The 27,239-nt window shown below is 35.1% G+C and overlaps 1 protein-coding gene across 4 annotated transcripts in view; it reads right to left on the minus strand.

The window, feature by feature from the left end:
• DPH6 (diphthamine biosynthesis 6) overlaps positions 1-27,239 on the minus strand; it is a 200,179-nt gene that overhangs the window by 60,990 nt on the left and 111,950 nt on the right. For all 4 annotated transcript variants that reach the window (XM_027879274.1, XM_027879272.1, XM_027879273.1 and 1 more), the window contains one exon: positions 4,574-4,816. In XM_027879274.1, the coding sequence (XP_027735075.1) occupies positions 4,574-4,816 (243 nt within the window). The remainder of the gene's footprint in view (positions 1-4,573; positions 4,817-27,239) is intronic.

Here is a 27,239-nt window from a genome sequence, read left to right on the forward strand (position 1 = left end):
CTGAGGATTAGCAAGATGTAACAAAAATAAACTACACCAGTTAAGCAAGCTGGAATGCCTGAAATCTTGAGACAGCACAGCATGTTTCCTCTTTGTATTGGTGAGGATAACAAAAGAAAGCAAAAAAGTAGGTATTCAGAGGTAGAAAAAAAAGTAATTGTGATCCTGTCCATCTCAGTTGGTCTAGGGGAGTCTGTTGCACAGGCAGAAATACAATCCACCACTTGAAATACCTGAAACACAGTACTAGGGGATGGTTCTGCATGGGAAGCCCACAGGTTGAGGAAAAAGAAGGTAGGGGTGGACTTGGCTCCCAACTAAATATAGTGTTAGCACTCTCTAAATGGCACAACTCAACCCCTACTGAATAAAGTGTATATACAAAATAAATTAATAAAATTTTGCAGGCATAGTCACTGTTATATCATTATACAATAATTATTTGGAATATTTCCATCTATCAATAGTGCCATCTGTCCCACCCAATACAAATGGACTACAACCCATCTGGCTTATTTTTTGCTATTGATTACTCTGCTGAATGAGTTAGCAAAACCACTTATAAAATCATCATATTACATGACACTGTCATTAAAAGATGTGAAGTAAAGAAAAACACAAGATGAGACTTAATTGGAAAACTGTCAGTTTTTCTTCCAAAAAGTTTAGCAATGCTATAAGTTTTTTTCTTCTTAAAAAAAAAAAAACCCAAACCCAAAATACCCAACAAAACACAAAACCAAACCAAAGCAAACCAAAAACCAAAAAACCCAAACCAAAACAAACAACTAAATGCTAACTGCTGATTTAGGCAGAAGTTGTTCTACCGCTATGGTTACTACTTCTAACCAGGTATGCTAGAAAAGCTTCCTAAACATATCTCTTCAAGAGCGTTAAAATATCCCAAAGGATGCCTGGCAAAGGGATTAAAATTAAATTAAAAATAGGATGGAGGGAAGCTGACAATGGCTGGCACTAGTATTTGTTAAGTCCAATAAGTTTTCCTAGGTTTTGGGTTTGATTATTCATTTGTACAACTGTCTTAATGCCATTTTTTGCAGCCTCTGTTTTTTTCTTTTGATTTTAACCACTGCTTCCCTTAACTACGTTTTAATTTCTCCAACAACAAAAATGCAGCATTACCCATCTACAGAACTAAATGCTTACTTCAGTTCCCTCACTCTAGATCTCAGTTTCTACAATACTTTTTTTGTCTTGACAAAGGAAATCTCTCTTGTGTACATTCAAAATGTTGCTCCAAAGATCTATTCTTTAGCTCAGTGATTTTGATGTTGTTTTGAGTGAACCCTCGGTGAGGCTGCTTTCTTATCTTTTCCTCCCTGCTATTTTTTTTTTTCTACTACAACCTTACATCCCTGCACTACTAGATTTCTCTTTCCTCTGTCACCCTGAATGGCTTTTCCAATGACACTGAGACTCAAAGGGACATATGAATGAAGAAGAGAGAGAGAGACAGGGGGCTGGATTCCAGCTCTAAGGAGACAGCCCTTGATAACTGTGGGTAACTGGAGCTCAGGGAAGCTCAGGGGGTTATACTGTAGGGGTGAGACCGCAGGAATCGTGCTGGGAGCACAAATACTGAGCTGCCATAAGGAGTAAGGGAAATCAGGATGACAACAGTGGAAAGGAGTTGTGTAAGAAGCAAGGAATGATGCTAGAATAAGGAAGAGACCAGAGGCTGGGTGACTAAAACAAGTTATAGTTGCTAGAGGGTCCAGAATGTTTAGTTACTGTTTCCTCCCTCTTTTGCAATCCTCTCCCACCCTTGATCCTCACTAGAGCCACTTCTCTAGTTAATAATATATAATATGTTTCCTCTGGAAACAATTTGAGTATTCTGAAGTATAAATTTATTTAATTTTTAAAAATATTTTAATTTATTTAAATATAATGTATCTTTCTCTTCATAACTCAAGAGGTTCCTAAAAGACAATTGGCCCCGTCAATATGACAAGAACTCTTCCAAAGTTCAGCTAAGTGTGTCTACCCTGTGGCCTTATCTCAAATGAATCATAGGATCACAGAATCAACTGGGTTGGAAAAGACCTCTGAGATCATCAAGTCCAACCCTTGATCCAACACTGCCATGATTACTAGACCATGGCACTCAGTGCCACATCCAGTCTCATCTTAAAATCCTCCAGGGACAGTGAATCCACCAGTTCCCTGGGCAGCCCATTTCAATGTCTGACCACTCTGTAAAAAACTGAGCCCTGAGTTGAACTGTTATATTTGCATAAACAAACTCCTTTCTTCATGGGTGACAGAAGCACAACAATTTCAACTGAGACACCATTTGTTCTAAGTAATCTGTGGATTGCTACTGGTTCAGGCCTTTCGCCACTGCTTGAAATACACTTCAAGAATAATAAAATAAATAAATAAAAAATAATAAAATACTTTTGTTTTGGCTGACTTAGTTTACTTGAAGAAAACAGACCATTATTTCACGTCATGCTATCCAACAGAACTGTCTGTAGCAGCACCAGGATACCAAAACAGAAAGAAAACCACAAGGGTAAGGGATATGACTTAAGACACACAGAAAGGCAGTACCTTACAGAATCTGGAAGGCTGCTCCAAAGTAAAAACTACATTACCTATTCTCACTGATTCTAGGGAATCAGTGAGATTCTAGGGAATCAGTGAGGCAGAAGTACAGCTGTTGTACAATTTATCATTTTCCAATAGAAAACCTCTATTTCAGTCCACAGGACAACTGCATTTTCAGAGCAGGATAATTCCTCTCTCTGGTTCCATGGAACAGAAGTGTTTGGTAAGTATTTTTCTCTGCTTTACTTTGTACACAAACCCCTACTAATTAAAAAACATGTGTATCCTGAGGAAAAATTCAATTCCTCGGTCTGAACATAATAATATTAGCAAAATTATAGAGAAACTGGAACATCCAGCTGCTAATAACATCTCATTCTCCTTCGTATTTAGTTCTTTCCAAAGCATTTTTCGATTGTGTTGTGACACACATTATCTGCTAATATTTTTTTTCTCTTTCTTATACTGTCAATAATGAATTATGATCTAATAAGCACAGCATAGATGATGTTCAAGACCGAAGATCCTCCTGTATTGCCTGAAACCAAATTGCAGGATGTTTTTCTTTAAGATTCTTGAAAACAGTCAGGCAGCTCTCTCTTCACAGGAGGAGTACGTGTAAGCAACAATCCATTTTTTAAGCTATGGCTTGAACAATCAAAAAGTTACATGGAATAGATACTAATAATAGCAAAAAAGTAAACAACCTCATCAGTATTTTTCATGTAGTTAAAGGAAAAGAAAAAAAAAAGTACTGCCTAGTCATCTCAGTAAGTGGAAGAGAAAAAAGACTTGATAAAGAGTAGTTGGTAAGTATAACAGCTACGGAGGACCTAAAAGCTGCTATCTGGGAAAAGGAATAGTTTCAAAGGACTGGCAAACACCACCAATCTATCCTTCAGTCATATATATTACGAATCATAAAGCAGGCAGGCTTCATGGTCATGGTACATGTTACTAACCAGTCACAGAGCAAGAAACAGAACTGAATTTAAAAAACTGAATTGAATTCAGATTCAATACTGAATCTGAATCTGGTCTTGGAGGAGTAATAAACTCTATTTAAGAGAGTCCTTTATTAGTAAATCAAGTTGGAATTTGTAAGCATCTAAGCAAAGTCTACATCTTTACTCAGAAAGACAAGTGCCTAGTGCAGAGAATGAAAGTAAAGGCAAATAGAAGGAAAATTTCAGGCGCCTTTTTCCTTCTTTTATGACAATATTAACATATGCTATGCTTCTAAGCCATGTGTTTCCCTGAGAAAACATAATAATTAGGTTACATGAAATTCTACAGCAATTATGCAGGTACTGTTCTAATTTTTATGCATTTGAGGAGAAGTTACGTTTTTTTTTTTTTTTACAAGATTTGTGGCCACTACCTTTTAATACTGACAGGGAGTTCCATGGCTATTTAAGAAAATGGCACAGAAATAATAGAAATTATTATGGTATCGTTATAAATCGCTGTGCAAATTATTAAATTGTTAAACTAGGGTTAACCAACAGACAGGCATGTCCTGATCTGGTCTTAAAAAGTACAACTGAATATAAAGCAATAATGAGCAGCAAATTGCTAAACTCAGTTGTCATGACAATAGTGCTTATAAGAAAGAGTGGGGAAAAAAACTTCACTCACAAAAAGTTGAAGTAAAATGCCCAGTTCTTATTATGCAAAAATATATGAGTAGAAGTAATTCAAATGAGGTATTGTTCACATTTTTGTTAGAGAAATTGACTGTTCTTTAAGAGTCCTTTAACACAGTGCTTTGGGGAATTAAGACAAAGTTAGTGGTGAATATAACTTTCTATTAAGCAATTTTCTTTCTCAATTGTGCACAACCACTTATAAGCCAGAACATAACAGCTCAATCAAACCATATTGTATCAGCTTTACTTGAACCTCTCTGAAATGTACTGAGAAAGTTCTAATATTACTACAAGACTTAAAGGAAAAAAAAAGACAACCCAGAAAGAAGAAAAATGGATATCACAGCTACCTTTTTACATTCTCTTAATTTCTTCTGCCATAGAGAGTGAGCAATAGGAATGTGCTTGCTGTGAGTTACATAGCAGCTGGCTGTGATGACGTGGTGGAGTGCAGTCTTCTGGCTCATAGCTTGAAGAACTCGCTCAACATGACGGAGGGAAACTACAGCCTCTGTCCGTATGCCACCGTTAACAAGCTGCATCGTACAAGGTACCAGAGCAATCTGTCCAGCACAGTAGAGAACATCTCCAACCTACAAGAGAATAAAAACAAGTAAATAAGATCCTTAGAGTTTTTAGAAGACAAGGGAAGCACCTTTCTATTTTCAAGGTAGTTTCTTTCAATAGTACTGTTCTTTGCCATCACTTGTCACAAATGGAACAAATGTGCCAGTCTAAAGAAAATTTTTGTAAGGATTTACACAGCACTGCAATAAACTGCAACCTAACAGGTAATACATGGACACATGCGTCAGCTCAAAACAGTAACATCTGATGTTATGGACTTTTACAGCTGCTGGATCACACTGATGCCCCAGCATAGTTAAATAGGTTCTTGCTTTCTTTTTTTGAGTCATGATGCATATTATCTTTGGTTCAATGCTATTCTCTTAAACTTCTGTGTCTTAAGCTTTGTTTTATGTAAAACTGTACAAGAAAGTATCAGTACATATCTGTAAAACCTTTAGTAAACTAATTTAAAAATATTATAAAAATATACTTGCAGAACACCTAAAAGACTGTATGAAAAAAAGTGATGATATTCCACCAGAAGGTAAAAGGAAATTTTAGATTGAAAATAAAAGTAGAAGAATGCTACTTGAACAAAGAGATGGGTCACCTTTTGAAAATGGAATTAAATGGGTGGCCAGATATGCCATCAATATATATTTTAAATTGAGCTGCAATGCAGTTACTTTGGGCTGATTTTCCAAAATCTTCCCAGCAACACTCTGAAGACCTACTTTTTAAACAGAGCCAGAAAAGGAAACATTTATTCTTACTATTCAGACATCTCAGAGATTTATTATAAAATCTTAATGTAAATATCAAACTTTTCATCGTCTTATGCTGCAGTTCTCTAGGAAGTCTGTGCATCTCCTAATCAGTGAAACAGTAAATTTTATTCGCTATCAAAAGAAAACTAAGTATAGAAGTGGGAAGTAAGGTAGGCGTAAGCAGCTTTGAAGTCAGCACAGTAAGAATTTTGCTAGGAGTAAAGAGAGGGAAAATGGACTGTGCAAGAAATCTTTGGAAGAATTTTGCAGAACTTACTGTATCAAATGCAAAAATTCCTCAGAATTGCGAATAATTAAAAAAGAAATCTGTGTCCTAGGCAATGGCAATCAAACCATGTGACAGACCCATATGCAACTCCAAATCTGTCCTCATAACTGTCTGTGTCTCACAAAAGACTCACACATGTAACTATTGGAAGAGTATCTTATACAATTTGGCATACAAGCTCTATGATTAGCAGCTGAAGAGGGGGAGGAGGTAGAGAGGAAACATATCAACTGACACCCATCAACTATTTAAATTGTTTAAAATATCTGAAATATTGTTTGATAATGCTATGTATAATCCTGAATTTGGAAAAAAATATGCAAGCAATATTTTGATTTATAGGACCAATTTATTTTATTTTCAGTGCTATTTTAAAATACATGCCAGTGAACAAGGGAGTCCAGCCAGCTACCAAGTGGCATACTGACAAGATGAGAAACAAATTCAGGAAGATATGATTCAGAGGGGCACAGGTTTGTTTTTAAAGCAAACCATTCATTTTCACCTCTTCAGAGTGAAATCCATGCATTAGTCAAAAACTCCAATGCAGGTAGTTTATACTTCTACAGAAAAAAAATCACATTGGCAGTATTTCTTCCTTTTTTTCCCCTGTTGAGCTGCTGGTTTTCCATGCATCACCCATGTTAATTATTAGGTAGACAGAAGAGCTGTTCAACCAGTTCACTTCCCCTATTCTTGAACAGATTGTTTGAGACATAATATGAATACTAATTAACGATAAAATATCTGTCAGTGTTTTGAAATACAGACCAAGATAGCACTTTCTGAAAGTATTCTGGACAGTTCTGATACAATTAGTCCCACTGGTCATAAGCAAGGTCATAAGAAAATCTCTGAAGAATTTGAGCAAAATTGGCACCACTTTTGGCTCCGATTCAGTGGGAATTTTGCAGAGTTCTTTAAAAATCAATTGAAAAAATCCCTCTGTTCCTAACATACTTGTTTGTATCTTAAGATGCAATTAATAGAAAAACAGTGGTCCTAACAAGCCACATGTTATGAAAGGGTGGATGCAAGGGGAAAAGGGTCAATAAATGGCCACAGATTTGCAGCAATGTATTTTAGTGGGACATAATTTAGGATAAGGGAAGGAGAAGTGACATCCCTCTTCTCTTTCACAGTGACTCGGTCAGAAAAAGCAAGCATAAATAATCAGCAGGGACAAAGCAGCAAACCAGTACAAACACCATTTTAGCAGCTTTCAAGATGTTGTCTCTGGAATGTTTGAAGCATTTTACAGAAAATTGTTAGCAGAGTAAAAAAGGATTTAAAACAGGGAAGTCATCATACTATCCTGTTCACAGCACTGAAATCTTACAAGAGGAGCTGTTACAATGTATGGTGTCAGTCCTTGTGTTGTGAAAGTGTTCTGCAAAACCCTGCTAGAACCTTGCAACAGTTTATCTTTTTGGAGCATTTAGGAGGATAACAGAAGATCTTTCAGGCTATAGATTCACGGTGTATCAAGTCTAGAGAACTTGCATATTCAGTAAACTCAGCATAGAAAAAAACCCCACAATAAAAAGGATCTGTATTGATCCTTAAAGGATCTGTATTTATACTGTGGATGTCTCACTGGTAATTTGATTTTCACTGCGGACCATACACATATTTCCAATGCTAAAATTTCATTAAAGACTTGGCAAACAAAAACAAATGAACAAGTGAAAAACCCAACCCAAAACAAAACAAACTTCATACTGCTGAGATGGTCACTTGTACCAAGCTGTTTCCCATATAGCTCCACAGAAGTAAGCAAGTTATAAAGGGGATCTCACCTGATTCCACATTTCTTCCCTTTTTAATTTAATTTGTATCACTGCAAGATAAATGAAAGGTGTGTCCTAATAAGTTAACATAATATCTAGCATCTATTTTGCTCAGTTAGCACAACTGAGTTCGCACAATGAAGGGAGTTCAGTGGACAATCAGAACCTCAGAGGATGCAATTCATACTCTCATAGAAAGCCAGTATCTTATTTGAGAATTACTACTTTTCATAGTGTAGCTGTGTTGCAGGGATAATATAGAGCTAGATCACAACTAACACAGATGGAAGCCAGCATAGCAATTTTTTTTTTCTTCTTTTAAAGCTGCTTTCACTTACTAGGAAAGCAGAACGAAAGCATCTATAGTATCACGGAAAGGAAAAGTCAGAATAACACTTGGTGCCACCTTGAACTGTGAATGAAAACGTTATTAACAGTATTGTAAGTTACCAAAAGGACACAACATATTTCCCACAAAATATAAGTCAGGAAAAGAAACAATGAGAAAAACAGACTTAACTGAACATAAGGATTATGTTAAGCTGCTAATTAGCAAGAGAACGCTGCTATTATTATTGCCGATAAAGAAACAGAAGTAATAGGATACCTATAGATATGCACTGAGATTTTTCTTTTTTTAATTAGAGGCTAAGAGTAACTACAGAAAGTTGATGAAACTTTTCCAGCTCGCATTACTAAAACTTGCTAGTGATTAACTGACATAATATAAAAATGTCAGGGAACTTCTAACAGAGGGATCAAAAGCATTCACCCACAGATATTTAGGTGAATGCTAATAGTTGCACCACATGAACAAATTCATGTTTCTTGGAAAGGATGGAGTCAATAGGCAATCAGCCAAATCTTTGCTATGAATGCAGTGTGGTGTCTGAGTGACTGCTGCCCTTTAACAGGTCAGGGTGCACAAAAGGTTCAGCGACCTCCTGACCTAACAGTGAGACAGCCCACCATTAGGTTCAGTCAGTGTAAAGCAGCAGAACTGACAACACGCTAATAGGCTGCCTCTGGTCAGCCACGGGTACCTCTGACCTTAATGAAGACCTAAATCAATTAATACTCCAGGCAATAAAGACCTCTGGCTGATTAAGTTAGATAGAAATAATCTTTTCTAAAGGGATTAAAGCTGCAAGGTGGTGAACTTTTTATTTAATATATGATAATCCTTTCTTCCTAGGGCCCTCTTATTTTAGATAATGACAGCAAAATTGCTTTTTGCAATGTGAAATCTTTTATTCAACTGCCTAATATGCATAAGGTTTTAAAGGCATCGTTTAGACAACAGTAATTGAAAAGCTTTGAGTTCACACTATGAACACAAATTGTATCTGACTAACATGGTTCTAATACACCACAATCTTCAATATAATACACACATTTTTCTTGAACTGTTGCTAATTTGTAGCCTAAAAATTCCAGGAATGAATTGATAACACTTAGTTTAGTTTGCTATAGGCTTTCTGTTGAGAAAAAATGTGCAGTTATCAGTACCTAAAGGATGAAGGATATATTCCTAAATGAAAAATAGTAGTAAAAAAAGTTACTTTGACTAAAAAAAAATTGACATTTGTAAGAATCTACACTTGGCTTAGTCAAATGTTTGCACATCATACTCAAAACTTCAGAACTTCACTTTCAATAAAATAATGTTTTTTCCTAGTTAGGTCAAAAAAGTGTAAGCAATAGCATATTATTACTATTTTACTGAAATAGCTGTAACATTTCCACAGTTTTCAGAGACTTATAATTCAATTTTCAAATGCTATGACTCCATTTTGCTAATTGTCACTTTGGGATGGATGTTTCAAAATGTATTTGATCACCTAAGCTATGAGACTACAAAACACTCATCTTTTTGTATTGCTTTTCACTATTACAGTTTGTTTTATCAAAGTATGATTTAATTTTTTCCCTTTGAACTTACATATTTGCAGGTTGAAAATTCACAAAATATTTTTTTTTACCAAGAACTGAAATAAAGTACCCGCAGTTTCACAGACGCTAAATTAGTTTTTTGTTTGTTTGGTTTTTTATCTGCGATTTATCAAAATTAAGATACATGGTGCCACAAAGTCATATTTGACATGGCACACAGTGTCATAATGCTAGCATCACACCTAAAACTTTTGTGCATTTCCTAATTTAAATTATACCAAAGAGAAGTATCATGTCACACAGACACTGAGCAGCACAAAACCTGGCAATTCTTTAAAAACAATACAACTCAATAGTGCATCTAAAGAAGCCACAACATGGTTATGAATATTGAATCAACATAATGAATACCTTCTATTCATACTCTATACTGCCCAATTGTAAACACCTGTGCAATCCTCTAAAAATCAAATAATTCAAATTGATCCTTTTGACTGTGCTGGATTTACAGCAGGCAATTTCCTTTAATACATTCCTGAAGGTCTCTAGTGCCCTGAAGTTTAACAAAATGCTATATGCACAGACTTGAGAGGGATAATCAGGTCTAAAAGCTTAAAAGAAGGTAAGATCAAAGTTTTAGCTTGAAAATAATATTTTAAAAACTGTTACATCCTATCACAGAAAATTGTAATATTTGCATACATATTTTTCGCAATGTGTTGGTTATATTTAAATCTTGATCAATGCCAAATCAATTTTATCCTGCTCTATGGCTGACAGAAATAAACCCCACATGCTTCTGATCTACAAAAGACAAAGATTCAGAAACTGAAATATTCACAAAGAAAATCCACCTCAAAAACTGTCATTCATATTCCAATGGAATATGAGACATAAACCAAAAATAAACACAGATTCCAATAAAGTGGGTGAAAAAGGCTTCCCATCTAAAACATCCATGTGGGCATAACAGACAGCTAGTCTGAAATCTTCTCCAGGACTCTTGATTTGGTCAACTTGGAATCTCTAATATAGAGAGTGGGATCAACAAAACTGAGGTATAAAAATTGTTTACTTAATATGCATATTTTGGCCAATGTCCTGCACTAGTACAGAGGGTACATATTTTTCCTTTATGGAAAATTACAGTAGACAGGTCAAAGACTTAATTGCCAGAGAGAATAAACTGTTCTCCCCATCATGATGGGTGCTTTTTCCTAAAGAGAAAAAGAGCAGTCTTGCTACTTTAAAATGAACAAGAAAACAAAAATGCATCTTTGATGCATTTCTTCCTTGGGACAGTGGAATTCTAGTCTTCATGACTATTAATCTGTCACCTCTTACAAAGCCTACCATTCCTCTCATGCTTTTGAAAAAAATCACAAGTTCTCACACAACCACATTAGCAAAATCTGCCAACTGTGAAAAATTGCATAACACTCAGCTTTATGAACATACCTTATCTAAAAGATGGAGTAAAAGCTCCAAATGGGTTAAGATTTCCTCATTTATTATTTGGATCACTTCAAATAAAGATGCCAAATAAAACAAATTAAAAAAATCTACTAAGATGAGTTTATTCCTTAACAATTGGGGTTGGGATGAAGAATGAGACACTTAATCAAATCAGTATTTACTAGGGAAACTAAAGGCATTTTCAGGGTTCAGACAAACAAGGTGGAAAAGATTAGTATCCAACAGTGTAAAGTGATGGAAGTGACTCAACATGGAGAAGAACTATTGAGCAATGGATGCTTCATTTTTAGAAAATGCATATTATGTCCACTGCAGGTGACTGTGCTTTTTAGTGAATTATATATACATAGATACAGGAGGATAATGGTTATAATTCACACAGATTCTTAAAATATATGATAAGGCATATCTGGAAATGATTTTTTAACTCTCCTAATCATAAATGCTGTTAACTAGCTGATAATCTGTAAAGAGAGACTAATAAAAATGCCAATGTACTGAAGTGGGGTGCCGTAGGGATTGGTATTAGGTTTGATTTTGTTTAACATCTTCATTAAGTCAATGGAAGGAGGGATTAACAGGATGATAATGAAACCCACAGAGGATAACAAATTGGAATGTGCACCAGTAGAAATAATAAGAATGGACACAGATAGGTTTAAAATGAAAGCAGGCAATAAGAAAATGAGGCTTAGTTTAGGAAAAATCAAAACTCATGCCAGAGCATATGGCAAAAATATTTTGAAATACAGATATTCAGAACAAGGGAGAAAACTCGACTGAAGAACCGTTTAAGAGTTTATATTAAATCATAACTGCTCTTTACTAGAAGCATGTTCAGAATAGGACAAAAGAAGATACAGACTCTGTTCTCATGACATGGGTCTAATCAAAGAGTAAAACGTTTTAAAACGCCATGAACTGGTATCATAACCTTTATAAAAAGTATTGTTTCCCTATTTCAAAAGTAAGGCTGTAAAAGATCAAATCACATCAAAGTTTCAGGTGATTCTTCAGAGCTGTTTAAGTACTTTTTTCTAAAAGTTTTTACATTTAATCATTATCATTTATTTTCAGTTTACAGCCTAGCACAGCAGCATTCAAATTATGATAAGCATCTTAATCTGCCAAGGTAGAGGTGTAAAAATTAAAATAACTCTCTCTTTTCCCCCTCTGTTAAGTAAAAAATGTCTACACCTTACATGAGGTTAACTAAGTATTCATTTGGGGGTATCACACAGTCAATTTGTGGTTTTACTATTTATGTGTATTATCCTAAATTTATTCTAACAACAACAGCTTTATAATATATCAGCATTGTTTCTTCATCAGTTCTGCATTAAAAAAAAAGAAAGTTAAAGCTAGAATGTTCACATGAGAATCCCTCCTCTTTGATTTCTAAATTTTTCTCTATCTACACCTACAATTCATAATACTTGTAACATCCTTCATACATTACCTGAAGTTTCCACTAACAATGTGCACTTATACTAACCTAAATCATCAGTTAAAGTATCAGTGCAGTGATAAAGCAGTCCAAGAAGACACATCAGATATTTCAAGATTTAAGTTTCTATTAACAATAAGCGTGCTACTGTTCAAAGCTGTACCACTGTCCTGGAATTCAGCATCCAAGGAGAATCAAGAAGGCAGTCTTGATCCTATGAAAAGTGAGTTGGTTTTTTTCCCTTTCCTACCTGTCTTTACGATACTTATTCATGCCAACTGTCAAATATTTTAATGTGATTATAAACAGAAGAGGGACAGCTAGGCAGAGAAAATACTCTGTACTGAAAGGTGAAAGCTGTTCATCACACAACAGTAATTCACAGTGTATGAAACACATTAACACCGTGACATTCTATTCTTACAGAGAAGATTTTGTTCCCAGTCATCACTTGGCTTAATATTCTTTCTTGAAATATGTTTTTCATGAATGTCATTGGCTACTTTAAGATGTTCATTTGTGATAACTGGGAGACAGGAAAGAAGTAGTTCCATAAAATGAAGAAGTAGGTAACCTAAAACAAGTTGTCTGTAAATACAGTACTACTAAGCTAATAAGTAATAGTTCTGATTCTAGCTATATAGTATGGTGGGGGCTTTTTGTTTTGTCTTGTTTATTTGTTTGTGAGTTTTGTTGTTTTGGTTTTTTTTTTTTTTTTTACCCATCCTCTATGTATACCTAGTCTCACACAGATTTTACTTATACCTGTGACTACCTAAACAGTAATCAACACTAAAACACCTTAATATATGACAAAGATTATTTGGTGCAGAAGTCAAATTTATAACAGGTATATCCACCATTTCCCAGTGGAAATGAAAGGAGAAATTCATGTAACTAGATGTACCCGTACAATATACATAACACTAATGCATATAAAATATAACCTACATGATAGAGTGTTTATACTGTATATCCTTTGTCTATTTATTCATATTTCAGTGATAATACTTCCTTACATAGCAGAATATCGTTATCTAGGGATACATCTTCCAATGCAAATTTGCAATTCAGGTTCTGATTATACTTATAAAATCTGAAACTTCTGACAAAGATGTACAAATATACTTAATATTCCTGGCCAAACTAATGTCATATTGCCTTTTCTGCATCATCAATTAAACCAAACTTGACAAAGAAATGAGTTTGGGTATTAGGGACTCCATGGTATCAGTTGCAAAGTTCTGCTCAATCCAGCAGTACAGCAAGAATCCATAGTTAAAATTCTGTGTACTGAGCAGTAAGATATGACTGATCTATAAATTTAAAGAATTTGTAATTTGACAGTGATAAGGCATTACACATTCTCATGTAATGTGAATTACAATGTTCATGAAGTGCAATCCAAGAAACAAAATGCATGTCTTTGTTACATGAATGCTATTACCAATCCTAAAATCTAAAAACTAACGGAAATTAGAGCAACACAACAACACAATCTCAGATATACACTATATACACTGATCCACACAGATTTTCACAACTTTTTTTTTGTTATATGCATAAATATTGACCTTTTATCAGAATTGCAGTGTGGACAATATCCTTATATAAAATATCATTAAATGCCTAAACATGCAATGATGCATTTTTATTATGTAGCTTTCAGTGGGCAGATACTGACTTAAATCAGCAGCACTTAATGACAAGAAGTTACTTACTGACTAAGTGGTAACTTGTAGCATTTAAAAATTAAATTTCTGTTAAAAAAATTATTTATATTCTGTGTTATAACTGGACTATAACTGTATTATAATAATATTCTCTACTACAATACATATTGATTTAAGTATGAAGTTACAATCTTGCATTCTGGCATTATACATTTTCTAATTTTTTCTGGAGTTTTTTGTATGTCTTTTTTCTGGAGTTTTTTGTATGTTTTTTTCTGGGTTTTTTGTACGTTCAGCTTGCTGTTCTCTTATAATACTTATTTTCATGGAATTTTCTAAATGGTTTAAAAAGATCAAAGTTGGGAACTGGAAATTGCACTCTATTAACAGCATATCAGTAACTAATAAATTACTAATACAATATGTATCTCATGTTCTGCCATTCAAGCTGCAATCATCTTTCTATCCATCTCACAGAACAAAGCAAGGTCTAGAACCAGTGCTTGCAAATTTACCATGTGCTTGGCCCTTTTGTTTGCGATATTAATAAAAATGGATATTTTGGCTAGGAAAAACTAACTGCGGAGTCAAGTCCTCTGATATAAAAACGGGTAGAAAACAAAGCACTGAAACTAAAAGAGAGTAAGTAAGAGGAAGGAGGGGGTAGAATGTAGCAAGGAATAATATGGCAATTCGGTTTTCAGCTGCAATATTGCTGAGATTCATGTTCGAGTCTCTTCTTTTGTATTTTCCTTCTGCCGGATAATGACAGTGCTGTGGTGACAATGGGCACTCCAGGAAGCACATCTCTCAAAATCTTCTATTGGAACTGTTCTAATTTGTTTAAATACACTCATAGTCTTGGATGATATGGGACGGAAAAATCCCATTCTATGACAAAAAGCATTAGTTATGATGTGCAAAAGCTTTACAATGAACCTTAAATCAAAACTGATACATTCCTGATTAGGACTTCTATCTTGATAGCCTAACATTATCCAAAAAGACGTGACCTACTGAAATTACAAGTATTCCAAACTGCTGTGAGGTGGTCATTGTTAACCTTCTAGCTTTTTGAAATACCAAGCATTTAGCATTATGAAAGATACTGAGATAAGCCTTACACTGCAGAACATTCAGACCAATGATTCTGTATGAATACAGTTTTTGTTAAATATTTAGGCCACTTCAAGATGATGCCAAAACGAAAATCATGTGGGGGCAGTAGTTTTTACCACGTTTTTGAAAATAAAATAAAAATGCTTTTATAAGCCTAATGTGAATGTGAGATGGGATCAAGAAGTTCTCTTTGAAGTATAATGGTTAAAACATAAGCACAGAAATGATGAATTAGAAATAATATTGATAATATTACTATCAGAAAATCTTTGAACTTCAATTTGAATTTTGTGAATAACCAGTAGAGTAATTCTTCAAAAACAAAGGCTGTATCAAAGTCTACAAATTATGCTGAGAACATTTTAAGTATTTAATATTGCTTTTTGAGCTTAGGAAAATTATAGTTGCATCACTAAAAACATGACCTCGTAAGAAAATACAAATATCTAATATTTTGCACATTCAGCCCGACAGAAAGAGTTTCTAATTATCAGCTAAATAATGCCTGGTATTTGAAAAGTATGCAAAAATGCCAAAATTTCCAATGATGTAAATTTTACATTTTATTTACATGTCATAAAAGATTGAAGTTGCACAACTTGGCTGTTCATCTACCCGTTCTAAGTAACGTTTTCGGGTTTTGTGAAAAGACTGTTCTTTGTTGTTAAAAAAGGTTTGGTCTAAATTCAATCAGCAAGAATTATTTGTTATGACGTCCAGTGGTGTATAGTTAACACACAGTATTTTTCAATGTGTGATTCCAGAGTTTGCATATGGCAATATAACTGTTCATAGCATTTGACTCTAAATCTCAGGGTTCCTGCTATTCAGACCTGAAGGAGTTAACTCTTATAGCTCGCCAACAAAAAAAACAATTACACGTTTTCACAGAAAAAAATATCACATGCTGATAGTGAATAATTAAATGCTCAAAAGAGAAATGAACTATTTCTGTGATGTATGTTTTGAGCTTCTAATAGCTACTCTGATTCTTCAGAAAAATAGCTGCACTAGAATCAGGAAGGGCACTAATGGGGAATGAAGAAGGGCATAAAAGAATAATGCCTGAAATAAGAACAGTGGAGAAACAGAGTTACTCCAACTGATATTTTTATTTGTTTTATTTTAATGCTAACTCATGGTGACATGGATGTTTATGTAAAGGAATGTTATTTATTGTATACCCTGATCTTGTGAGGTGGTATAATGCTTTGATTTTATGCAAACTTTAGTAGAAGCAGAAATTGTACCTTACAGGACTAGGTTCTGTATACAGAACAACACAACAGTAAAATTCAAATAAAATAAGCCCTTTAAAACATCATCAGAGAACAATAAATCAGCTCAGCACTTTCCTAATACAGGAAATTGAGAGTTAACCAGTGTACCCAATTTTAATTTTTTTTAAAGGAGGAATAAATCTGCTATAGGGAGCTGATTTGATAGACCTTTGAAGGTCTTCAAAACTCTCACTGATATGTTATTCTCTAAAAAATATCCCCATAATTCCGCTGTCTCCCATAATTCCTTGCCTCGAGATTCATCTGTCAACTTTGATGCATCTTTTAAAGTACCCCTCCAAGCCTAAAAACCATGACTACAGACCACAGAAGAGAACTCTTTGCTTTGAAACTATCTGATCAATCAGAAGATCATTTACCTGCAAGCATTATTTGGTGAAGCTAAAGCGGCACATCAACCAGCAGCATCTGAAGGCTGAGGCAGCAAAACGTCAACAACAAATTGTCATTGGCATTCCATTTATGAACCTTCAAACAGCATCAGATCTTTTCCATGGGAAACCAGATCAGGTCAGACTGGAGCTGAATATTTCTTAACAAGCTAACCATCAAAAGAACTTACGTTTTGAATAAAAAGGCTATCATTTGTTGATTTGAATATCAAAGGGATCCACTGCAAACTCCCAGTCTAGAAAAACCTCCCTAAGCTACACCAGACAGGTGTTTAATAATCTATTATTAAGGCACTATTTTAGGTTACTCAGAATCATAAAAAATAGCTGTAACTGTGAAGCTGCAAATGGGACTGCACAAAGAAATGAATGCTATTAACATACTATTAACAATTCAAAAGAATGAGTTGACATACCAATCAAACTTGTTAATTGACTGTCAATGGCCTGTCCCTGAATATACAACATGACTGCATTATATATTTCAAATGCTGACAGGAAGACAGTTTCATTTGCATTAACTTCATAAACTGATCAACAACCAAACTGCCACATACATTTATAATGGGAAGCTGAATCATTTCAATATTCATGCAGCTCTGTAATTGTAAATTAGGTGCTGGCAAACAATACAATACTGTACTTATTCTAAAATATCCTAAATTTCTCTGACCTACTTTCTTCTTTATTTTAGAAGAGCAGCGGAAAAAAGTTGTCTCCTACGGAGATGATTATTACTTTAATTTATGGTTCATGCCTTAGGCAAAATTTGTTTGCAACCTAGTTTGCAACCACTGTTTATAACTCTAGATGGATAACTGGTCCACAGTACATGAGCTACACAAGGTGATGCAAAATTTTTTCTTGCTTTAGTAATGTGAAGTGTAAATGCCACTAAAACACAAAGTAAATCTGTAAAAAAAAAAGCGAGTGAAAATCTGTACTATTTCCTTGCTATGACACAAAGCAGACGTCAGCACTGAAACCACTGAAAGTTTCTAATTAGACACTGAAACATGTAATTTAAAGTGGAAAGTACTGTTCTTGCACATCCTTCCCTATGTCCTAGAATTTACTGCCTTCACAGGTCTTGTCTATGTAAAGCATGTTTCCTAAAAGTATCTCATAATTACACCCATTCAGTTTCATAGGGATTGACAGTGATAGCAACTGAAATGGTTGTGATAGTGCTGCCATTTCAGCCGAATTGTTATACTCTGAGTAAAGTCACAAACCACAGGAGCTGAGAGCAGAAGTGCTTATGGGTCTTCCATATTCCTGCATGTATTTATCAGTCCAGCAGAAACAATCAAGGAGGAAAACGACAGAAAGAATTCCCAATAAAAGGTATAGGCCAATATTCTTCACTTTTCCTATTTAGGATCTTATCCTGCAACAGTTAATATCTTGCACTTTGGCCTGCTGAAAAATACAGTTCTACCTAAGCTAACAGAGAGGCCTTCCAATGTTGCCATTAATGACTGTGTATATGAGTATCTATTTTTACAACTTAAACCATATAGGGAAGATTTGAAAGAAGAAATTTGGTTTTATTTGTTCTTGAAGTGCTATAGGCATATTTATCAACTGCTTATATAGAAATAGTAATATCTCAGTCACTCTGAGAATCCAAGAAATGAAGCTAAACAGAAATGTCGCAAATGAGGATTAAGTCATGAGGGTCTGAAAGTGTTCCACTGAAGGCTAAGCAGTAATTGATCAAAAATTCAAGATTTGTCAGGTCAGGCACATTCCCTCTATATCTGTACGACCCGGAGGTAGTATAAGTAAGTTTTAAACATCCCAACTGTAAATTCATGTTGTCTGCTTTCCCCCTCTTCTATTATTACTGCTTTCATCCTGTCAATCCAGCAGTCACTTCCCTGGCTTTAAAGTTATTGCAAGAAGGAGCCAAGCATTACACACCATCATAACCATACAGACATCATATAAATGTCCAATAAATCTGCAGTCATGGCAATCTTCTCCTGCATTTCCTTTCAGATAAACAATATCAGAGAACAATTTTTCTGCTATATAGGTGAGCTGCTGTATTTTAGATTTTATTATTTGTAGTATAAATGTAAGAGTGAGAAGTAAAAAGTATTCACATTTATTGTTCTAGCAACTGCAATTGAAGAGTAGAAAGACTAACAAATGGAAATATAAAATTCTTAGAAAAACTGAATATAGTGGAGTCACCAGGGTGATGGCAGTCCCAAATCATCCTAACTGGTAATCATGAAAGATTACTTATACTACAAACTAGATATTAGCTTTGATATCTTCCCTGAAGTATAAGCTGAGTAACTGTCATACTGAATAACATCATATGATGGGTACTGCTAAGTTCTTGCTCTGACGAAACAAGGATCATTAAAGCTTCAGCATTCTTTCAGTAATCAATGTAATATAAGCTGTATGTGATGAAAAACATTTAAGACATGAAAAGTATCAAGGTAAAGAACAGTTCATTACTCAAAAGATGTAGCATCTATAAACTCAGTCACAAGGATCTGGTCATTTATTACTGCTACTAATAGTAATACACAACTACAGAGAATTCAGTAATTCATGCTTCAAGATTTATAAACTTTTTTTATAAACTTTGATCATAAATATATACATAGCTAAAATACATGCACATATAAATATTACTGTAACAGAAATGATGTGATGTATGTTCGTGTTTCAAAAATGCAGTTAATTAATTCTATGAAGCTACAGTTTTTCTCCACTGCTTCAAAATTTACATTTGAAATAGTCACATTCTAATTTACTCAAATACACATTTTCAATTAATTTTTCGCAATATTAGTTGAAATCTTTGTGATTCTCAATAGCCTCCGGCCAGTATAGCTTTTGCAGGTGGGACAAAAATTCCTGTTGTTGGGAATAATAAAACTTTCTATCATGCAGATCAAGTCCCATCCACGTGGGAAATGGTGCTTTCTTGAAGATCAGCATGAGACTAGAAAACTAATTGGGACACAAAACTTCATTATCACAGAACTCATGATCAGTATCTTTTAATTGGAATATGTATTTCTCACATACAGGTGCCAAGAAGGGTGCAAAAGGAATAAGAAGCAATTCCATAAAACTAGAATATGCCTTGCATTAATCATATAGTTCTACCACTAATCTAATTGTTGAGAAACTAGGAGTAGCATGAGCAGGAAGTTAATTTATTGATGATTTCAACTTTAGTTTTAGTATTACCACACGAGGATAAATAAACACCCATATATACAAAATATTAACATATCAGAGATGAAAACTTAAGCACTGATTGGGAAATACCAAAAAATTAGGATACATATCGAAATTTCATGTGTATTGGATGGTGAAATACACATGCATGTGCATTATAAATGTACATTTTTATTTAAGAAGAAGAACCCAAACTTATTTGCAGAACATTCAGAGTTAGGAAAAACACAGTGAACCAATCAACACTAACAGACTTTGGCAATGCTTTATTCCTTAACCTTAATTTTAGAACTTTTTTTCAAAAAAACCCCGGATACTTTCTTGATATTGATTTCCAGTTGCTATGCTTAAGTTTCTTAGTATGTAAGGGATTTTTTCTGAGAGGAATTAGAAAAAGGTAACTTTGAAGTTTCTACCTGCAGCTACCTCTGATTTACATTATGTGGATCTTTAGCACTTTTCCTTCTGAAGACAGTAACTCACTGCATAGGTAAAATGATTTTTTAATTTTTTCTGAAACTTGCTCAGCAATTATGGGAAGTAAGCAATCAACATATTTCAGCCCAGGGATTTTTTTTTATTTTTTATTTATCAGACATTTTAAAGCATAAAGTTGAGAGAATAGATGTTTTGTAACTACTGAAAACTCACCATCATCCAATCTTTACCTAATGTCCACATTTTTTATAGGATTTAAATTTATTGCTACCTTTTCGGAATTTAGGACAAAAATAACCTTGCAGACTTGTTACTGTTACAAAGAAGAAAGCTGGAACTTCACACAATGTGAGCCGCAGGCAGACTTGACTGAGATTCCTCGGGCAGCTCCTCAATCACAGAATAAGACCTGACAGATTCCTTCACATGAGGGAAAGGTCCAGAAGAAAATGTTTGGCAAATGTTTAGTAAGCTACCCATTTAAGGACTATTCAAAGCCTTTCCATCCCACTAGCAGAAAACTGCTGTAACTGTATCCAGAGGACTCAGGCCCAAATAAACATATCTTATAAATCTCTCTTTTTATCTTTATGTGCTCTTTGTCCAAGGTATGAGATTAGTCTAATAACTCCAGAATTTATATACATATGATAACATTTGACAAAGTCCAATTTAGCATGACTAATAATAATAATAATAATAAAATCAAGTGTATCTCATCTGAGTGTTTGTCACAGAACAGTTGCAATATTTGTAAGCCATATTAGTTGCATGACCCCAACACAACAAAAAGTAAATCAACCATTATTCAGTAATACTTTTGCTTTTAGTGCTAATATATTATTTACTGTACTTATCCCAGCCTTCACAGAAATCCCATCCTGTTCAGTTATTATTATCATTACAATACCCTTTCCACAAAGGCAGGGAACTCACACATACAAAGGGAAGTAAACAGATTCCTCTTCTGCTGGCAGATTAGTCTCAACACTGCTAATCTTGTTTATTGGGCATCTGACCTTGATAGGAGCAGTTCTCAGGTTAGCCCTCAATCAGAGAAAAATCTTATTAACAATTTAGGGCTTTTAATGCCCAATTTTCCAAAGCAGGAATGTCATTGCAATTTCTTCATTGATATATTCATGAGTTTTACTGCCATGAAATTGGACTGTTGTAGAACTCTGGTATGTTACAGATTTCAAATTATTATTGATCATCTGTATCAGCCCTGTTTGACCTTGGATTGTTAAAATACTGAAGAGGGCTTCTTTCCTCTCTACAAGCTAAGAGGGTTTCTTCCCATCAGAGAAGTGTCGGGTTCGTCTGTCCTAACTGGCAAAATATGGATGAACCTAAAGATAACTGCCTGTAGCTATATAAAATGCATATATCAGTTCTCAACAGAACTAGTCTGCTTTCTTCCACAAAACCAAGTAGTATGCCATGGAATTTACAATGTCTCACAATCAACTCGGAGTCTTGATGCAACTGTGGTCCTCAAAAGTGACTTATGGTTTTAATCAGTTTCCATGCATACAAATGGGTATTATTCTAGAATTCTGAGATTGCACAGAAAGAAAAATGAACCAGGTCAACATAAATACTAATTTGCAGAAAAAGAACTGAGATGTAGTACAATTAAATGATTTGCCCATGTTTAGAAACAAAGTCTTGTATGTGAAACAGATATTCAGATGCTTTTCAGTGGGCACAAGATCTTTCAACCTTTCATGTCCCACCTTGACTAGTTACGCAGCCCAGACTGCCTGAATTAGCAGTAAAACAACGCATATAGATGTGTAACATGAGTTCAGTAACAATAACATCATGTGTTCAGAAACCTGGCAGGTGACATTCCTAATCAGATTATTTTCTTCAAACAATGCATATTGCTTTTATCCTCAAAAAGATTTTTTAGTTGTAATTTATCCCAGTATATTAAAAAGCATTTTAATTCATAGCAAGGATTTAATAATCAGAAAGTTTTTCCTGAAGGATATGTGACTAATAGGTTTGAAGATTTAAACACAATGTTTATTTACAATCATACACAGCATCACCCAGAGCTCCTGGAAGCCACTCTGTCAGTAAAGCTTATAGTAATTCTAGGAGTACAGCAGAATTTAGTCTCCAGGACAGCTGAGTCATTTGCTTCACAGCTGACAGAGTACTGCAGTGTAGTCTTCTGAAATCTCACAGTTAAGTCAAAATTGTTATGTATAGTGAGGGCAGTCAGCCAGTTTGAAAAAAGGGCATAACATACTAGCTTTAAATCTTCTTTATAGGATGACAGTAGAAGTAAACATAGGTCCTGTAACGATGAAGCCCCAAGCCTTGCAGTATCCATGGATCTGACAGCATGATCTCTATGAGATCCTATTGCCCTGCTTGTACAACCTAAAACACACTGATGTGCTAAAATGCAATCCCACAAGTAATATAAGTTCCTATTAGTTTGATCCTCCTGATATCTGAGGCTTGGAGTCCATCAGCTAAATAATACATAATATTAACCTATGACAATATACACAGTGTTGTTAACCAGTGTGTATCTGAAAAGTGCCTTTAGCAGAAATTAGATCTCTAAATGAAAGAATATTACACATGAAATTCCTGCCTAAAGTCCTAAGACAATGTAAGTTTTCACACTGTTTCCCCCCGTACTTAAGGCCTTGCTTATATGCATATGCATCAGACCAGCCCATGCTAAACAACTGTGCACATTCCCCACATCTGTGTAGTGACAGGATCCACAGACAATGAGTTCCCCAACTCTGTGCCTTCTGCCACAATAATTTCACAACACATAAGTTACACTGTTCAGAGGACTTGAAAAAAATTACTAGAAGATACTGCAGAAAGCTGACCTAAAGTGTACTTTCTGATTGCAGTCCCATGGTTCAATTCCACTGAGCAACAATGTCTTTGGTATAATTGCTTTTCCAACTGGAACAAAAAAATGAAACAGTCACAGACAATGGAACGAAAATTATAACTAGGACATCACATAGTCCAGTGCCATGGGGAAGTTTCACCTGCATCTATACCTATAGCTGAAATTTAACTCCTTATTTTAAGTGAATGCTATGAGGAATCTCACTCAAACTAATAAAACATTTTTAATTGCAAACATAGACTTCTTGAAGCTATCCATGGTAATCAACTAACCTCTACATCAGTAGATTTTAGTAGGATTCCAATTTTAAGGAAATGTTGCATCTGTATGCCTCAGCCCTTATAATAAAACAATAAGTATCTTTAAGATATTTCAAATAATTCAAAATCATCCCAAATCTTTCAATATACTACTGTTGAAAAAGAGTGCAACTGTGCTAAATTTTTAAAGCTTTTTATACGTCATCATTATAATTACATAGGCACTTGATCTGGAAGCCAGAGGAAAGCTTACAGATGGAATAGAAACTTCTGGTTTTGCCTAGCCATGCAGAGCTTTTCAAAGTGAAGCTTAAAACCAGAATCTTTGTGGATCTTCCACCTACTGCTTATTTTTCAAATAGATTTTAAAGGCCATATCTTTAATACCACTACATAACTGAAAGTAATCTCTATTTAGCATTTAAACATCTCTAGTTTCACCACTTTTCTTTAGGGCCACAGCTGCATCAAGACATCTTGATAATCAAAATCTTAAATCAGATAGCATATCTCTAGCTATGAGAAAACCTGCAACCTTAATAGAGAATATTTTAAATCTTTCTGGGAGAGAAATGGGACCCAAAAATGTGAAAAGATAAATGTGAAAGTAAACCGTAACTGAGACATCTCATTTTTGAGCTGTTATTAATCTGCCTGAAAGCCAAAGGCATTTTTGCTGAGAAAACAAACTCTCATCAAAAACAACTCAGAAGAATTCCAGGTCCCCAATTGTTGAGGAAAGAGAGTTGTTTTCCTAGTCAAAATTCCTCTGAATCTTCAGAAGGCTCTGCACAGACCCTTACAGTGAATCACAGGCTGGTATAACTGTCACTCAGTTGAATGGGAGGGGAGCAGAAAGAAAAAAACAGGTTGCATAAACAGGCCTATGATGTTTTAACTTGTTCTGTTTTCACTTTCTTCTGTCCATAATTTTTATTCTGTACTTGGACCTCTCTAAACATCTGGCAGCTCAGCCAGAGGAGAAACTTCTCATGCACTTGTGGATATTCCCGTCTTGCACGTGCCCACAATACAACCAAGTATCAGGCCTACGATACACACAAAGCAGACACTTCTACTGCAAGACTTCCCTAGAAAAGAACAACTCTGCAGGAGACAGTAGTCCTCCAGTCAATTTAAAGTTATTTTGAATTCTTTGTATGTGGTGGCCTTCAACTCGACCACCAAGCATATTTACATGTTTAAGGGACCGCAGGTAATTGACAAATATGTTTAGCAAATACAAATTAACATAAACAAATTAAAACCCTGAAACAAATCTCAAGTAAATCTCAAGTTTTTTTGTAATTGCTGCAACAACCTATCTGTTTTAATGGAATTTTATTATCAAGTAACATTCAATATCCAGAAAGCACAGATGTATCACTGATAAATGAAAAATATATGATGACAATAACCACTGTTATATTTATTCAACTGCCATATAAATTCACATTTTCAGAAAATAGCAATATCTGTATTATATATGAGTACTTCTAAAATTTTGAGTCTCCTTTACACATGACCAGATTTTTCAAAATTGCTCAGCAGCTAGAAGCTCCCATGGAGCAATGGAGAACTCAGAATAATACAAAATGATATGAACTTCCATCTTAATACGAAAATACAGTTAGTTAACCACCAGTGAAATGAAAATAAAGGATCTTTGTTTCAAAGTACTGTCCTGCTGAGCCCTCCTGAATGCTAGTTAAATGATGAAGGTAGGCAATTTTTTTTGCACGGAATGATTTTCTGTAATCAGAAGGAAGGGAATAAACAAAAGACACAGGAATAAAACTTGTGTGTAGAGCTAGGAGACAATTAGGAACAGCCACCTTTTTCTACTTAGCACAGAACACAACGGAATTGCAAACAGACACATCGCATAGAGCTGAAATAAAGAAGAATGGCAAAAGTGGTGGTGAGGTGCCAAGGCACTCTTGCAGTGTTTCAGACCCACCTCGATGATTTCCATGTACTAAGGCACTGTATGTACATTTTGCAAATTACAGTAATTAACTTTTTGATTCTCTGAGCAGGAGGGAAGGCCGGGGAAGCACACAAAGAGGGATTCAGCTGAGAATGTAATAAACTGAACTAATCACTTGGAACCTGCTCATCTTTAATCCGCTTTGGTCTTCCCTCTCGGGAAGGGAAACCACCACCAGTCAAACTGGAGGTCTCGCTCATCCGTAGCTCTCTCTGCTTCATCTTACTCTCTTTTCAATTTACAGGCTTCCATGCTCTACTTGGAGTTCTTTTCAGAAAAATAGTTTAGATTCCATAATGGAGATGTGTGCAAGTATGGTTGGTTGACATCTTAATTCCTTGCAACACTGTTTAGAAAACAAATATTTAAATAACTATTGGATGGCTTCTCCATTCTATAAGAATAAATCAAAAGCCCTTTCTTGCTGGAAGTTTCTTTCCAGTTTTTAAGTTTAAGATTCAAATTCTGGAAAAAAAAAATGGAACAGCTTTAAAAAAGGATGCCAAATTAGACCTTGGCAATACTTGTTACTTTTCTCCAAACTAGGAAATGTTAAATTAAACATAGGTCTGGAGCTGTCCAATTTGCACAAATTTCAGACTCTTTACTAAAACAACCATAAATGTTGAAAACGGGCTCCCTGCTATATCACAGAGCTACACTGGTTCCCTTCCTTTTCCTATTTTGTTTGAGGACGCAGGAAAATCTGGGGGAAAGGGACACTTTGCATTGCTCAAGACTCTGGGAAGAGTCCTTTTTTTCCACTTCACAAACTGCAATAATAGTAATGCGGAAATAAGCATATTACAGTTTGCAAAGGTCTCATATAATAATACAAACTTAAATAAATGGCTTTCTTACTCTTTTGCATTGTTTCATTTCCCTTCTACTTCTTTTTATCTCAGTGTTTTGTTTTCCTTTTTTCTACTGTTCAGTATTCTTATTGGTTAGGAGGAATCAGGCTGCATCAACATCTTCATTCATAATCTGGATGACTGGGCATAGTGTACCCTTGGCAAGTCTGAAGATAATACAGAACTGGGAGGAGTGGCTGATACACCAGAGAGTCATCCTGCTATCCAGGAAGACCTCTGAAGACATGCACTGACAGGAATCTCATCAAATTCAACAAGGAGTTGAAAGTCCTGCACCTGTGAGGAAATAAATCCATGATGATGTCTGACTGAAAAGCAGTTTTGTGGAAAAGGAACTGGTGGTCCTGGTGGACACCAAGTTGAACATGAGCCAGCAATGTGCCCTTGCCACACAGAGAGAGATGGTATCTTTGGCTCCATTCAGAGGAGCATTGCCAGCATCTTGAGGGAGGTGATCCTTCCCCTCTTCTCAGTACTGGTGGCCACACCTGGAGCACTGTGTTTGGTTCTGGGCTCCCCAGTACTAGACATAGTGTTTACCAAAGCCCACAGAGTTTATTAGAACACTGGGCCATCTCACCTACTAGGAAAGGCTGAGGGAACTTTGACTGTCTTGCTTTTAGAGAA

This window comes from Empidonax traillii, unplaced genomic scaffold (assembly GCF_003031625.1).
Source record: "Empidonax traillii isolate 1590-97213 ecotype Southwest subspecies unplaced genomic scaffold, ASM303162v1 scaffold53:size2875158, whole genome shotgun sequence".
Taxonomy (NCBI): domain Eukaryota; kingdom Metazoa; phylum Chordata; class Aves; order Passeriformes; family Tyrannidae; genus Empidonax; species Empidonax traillii.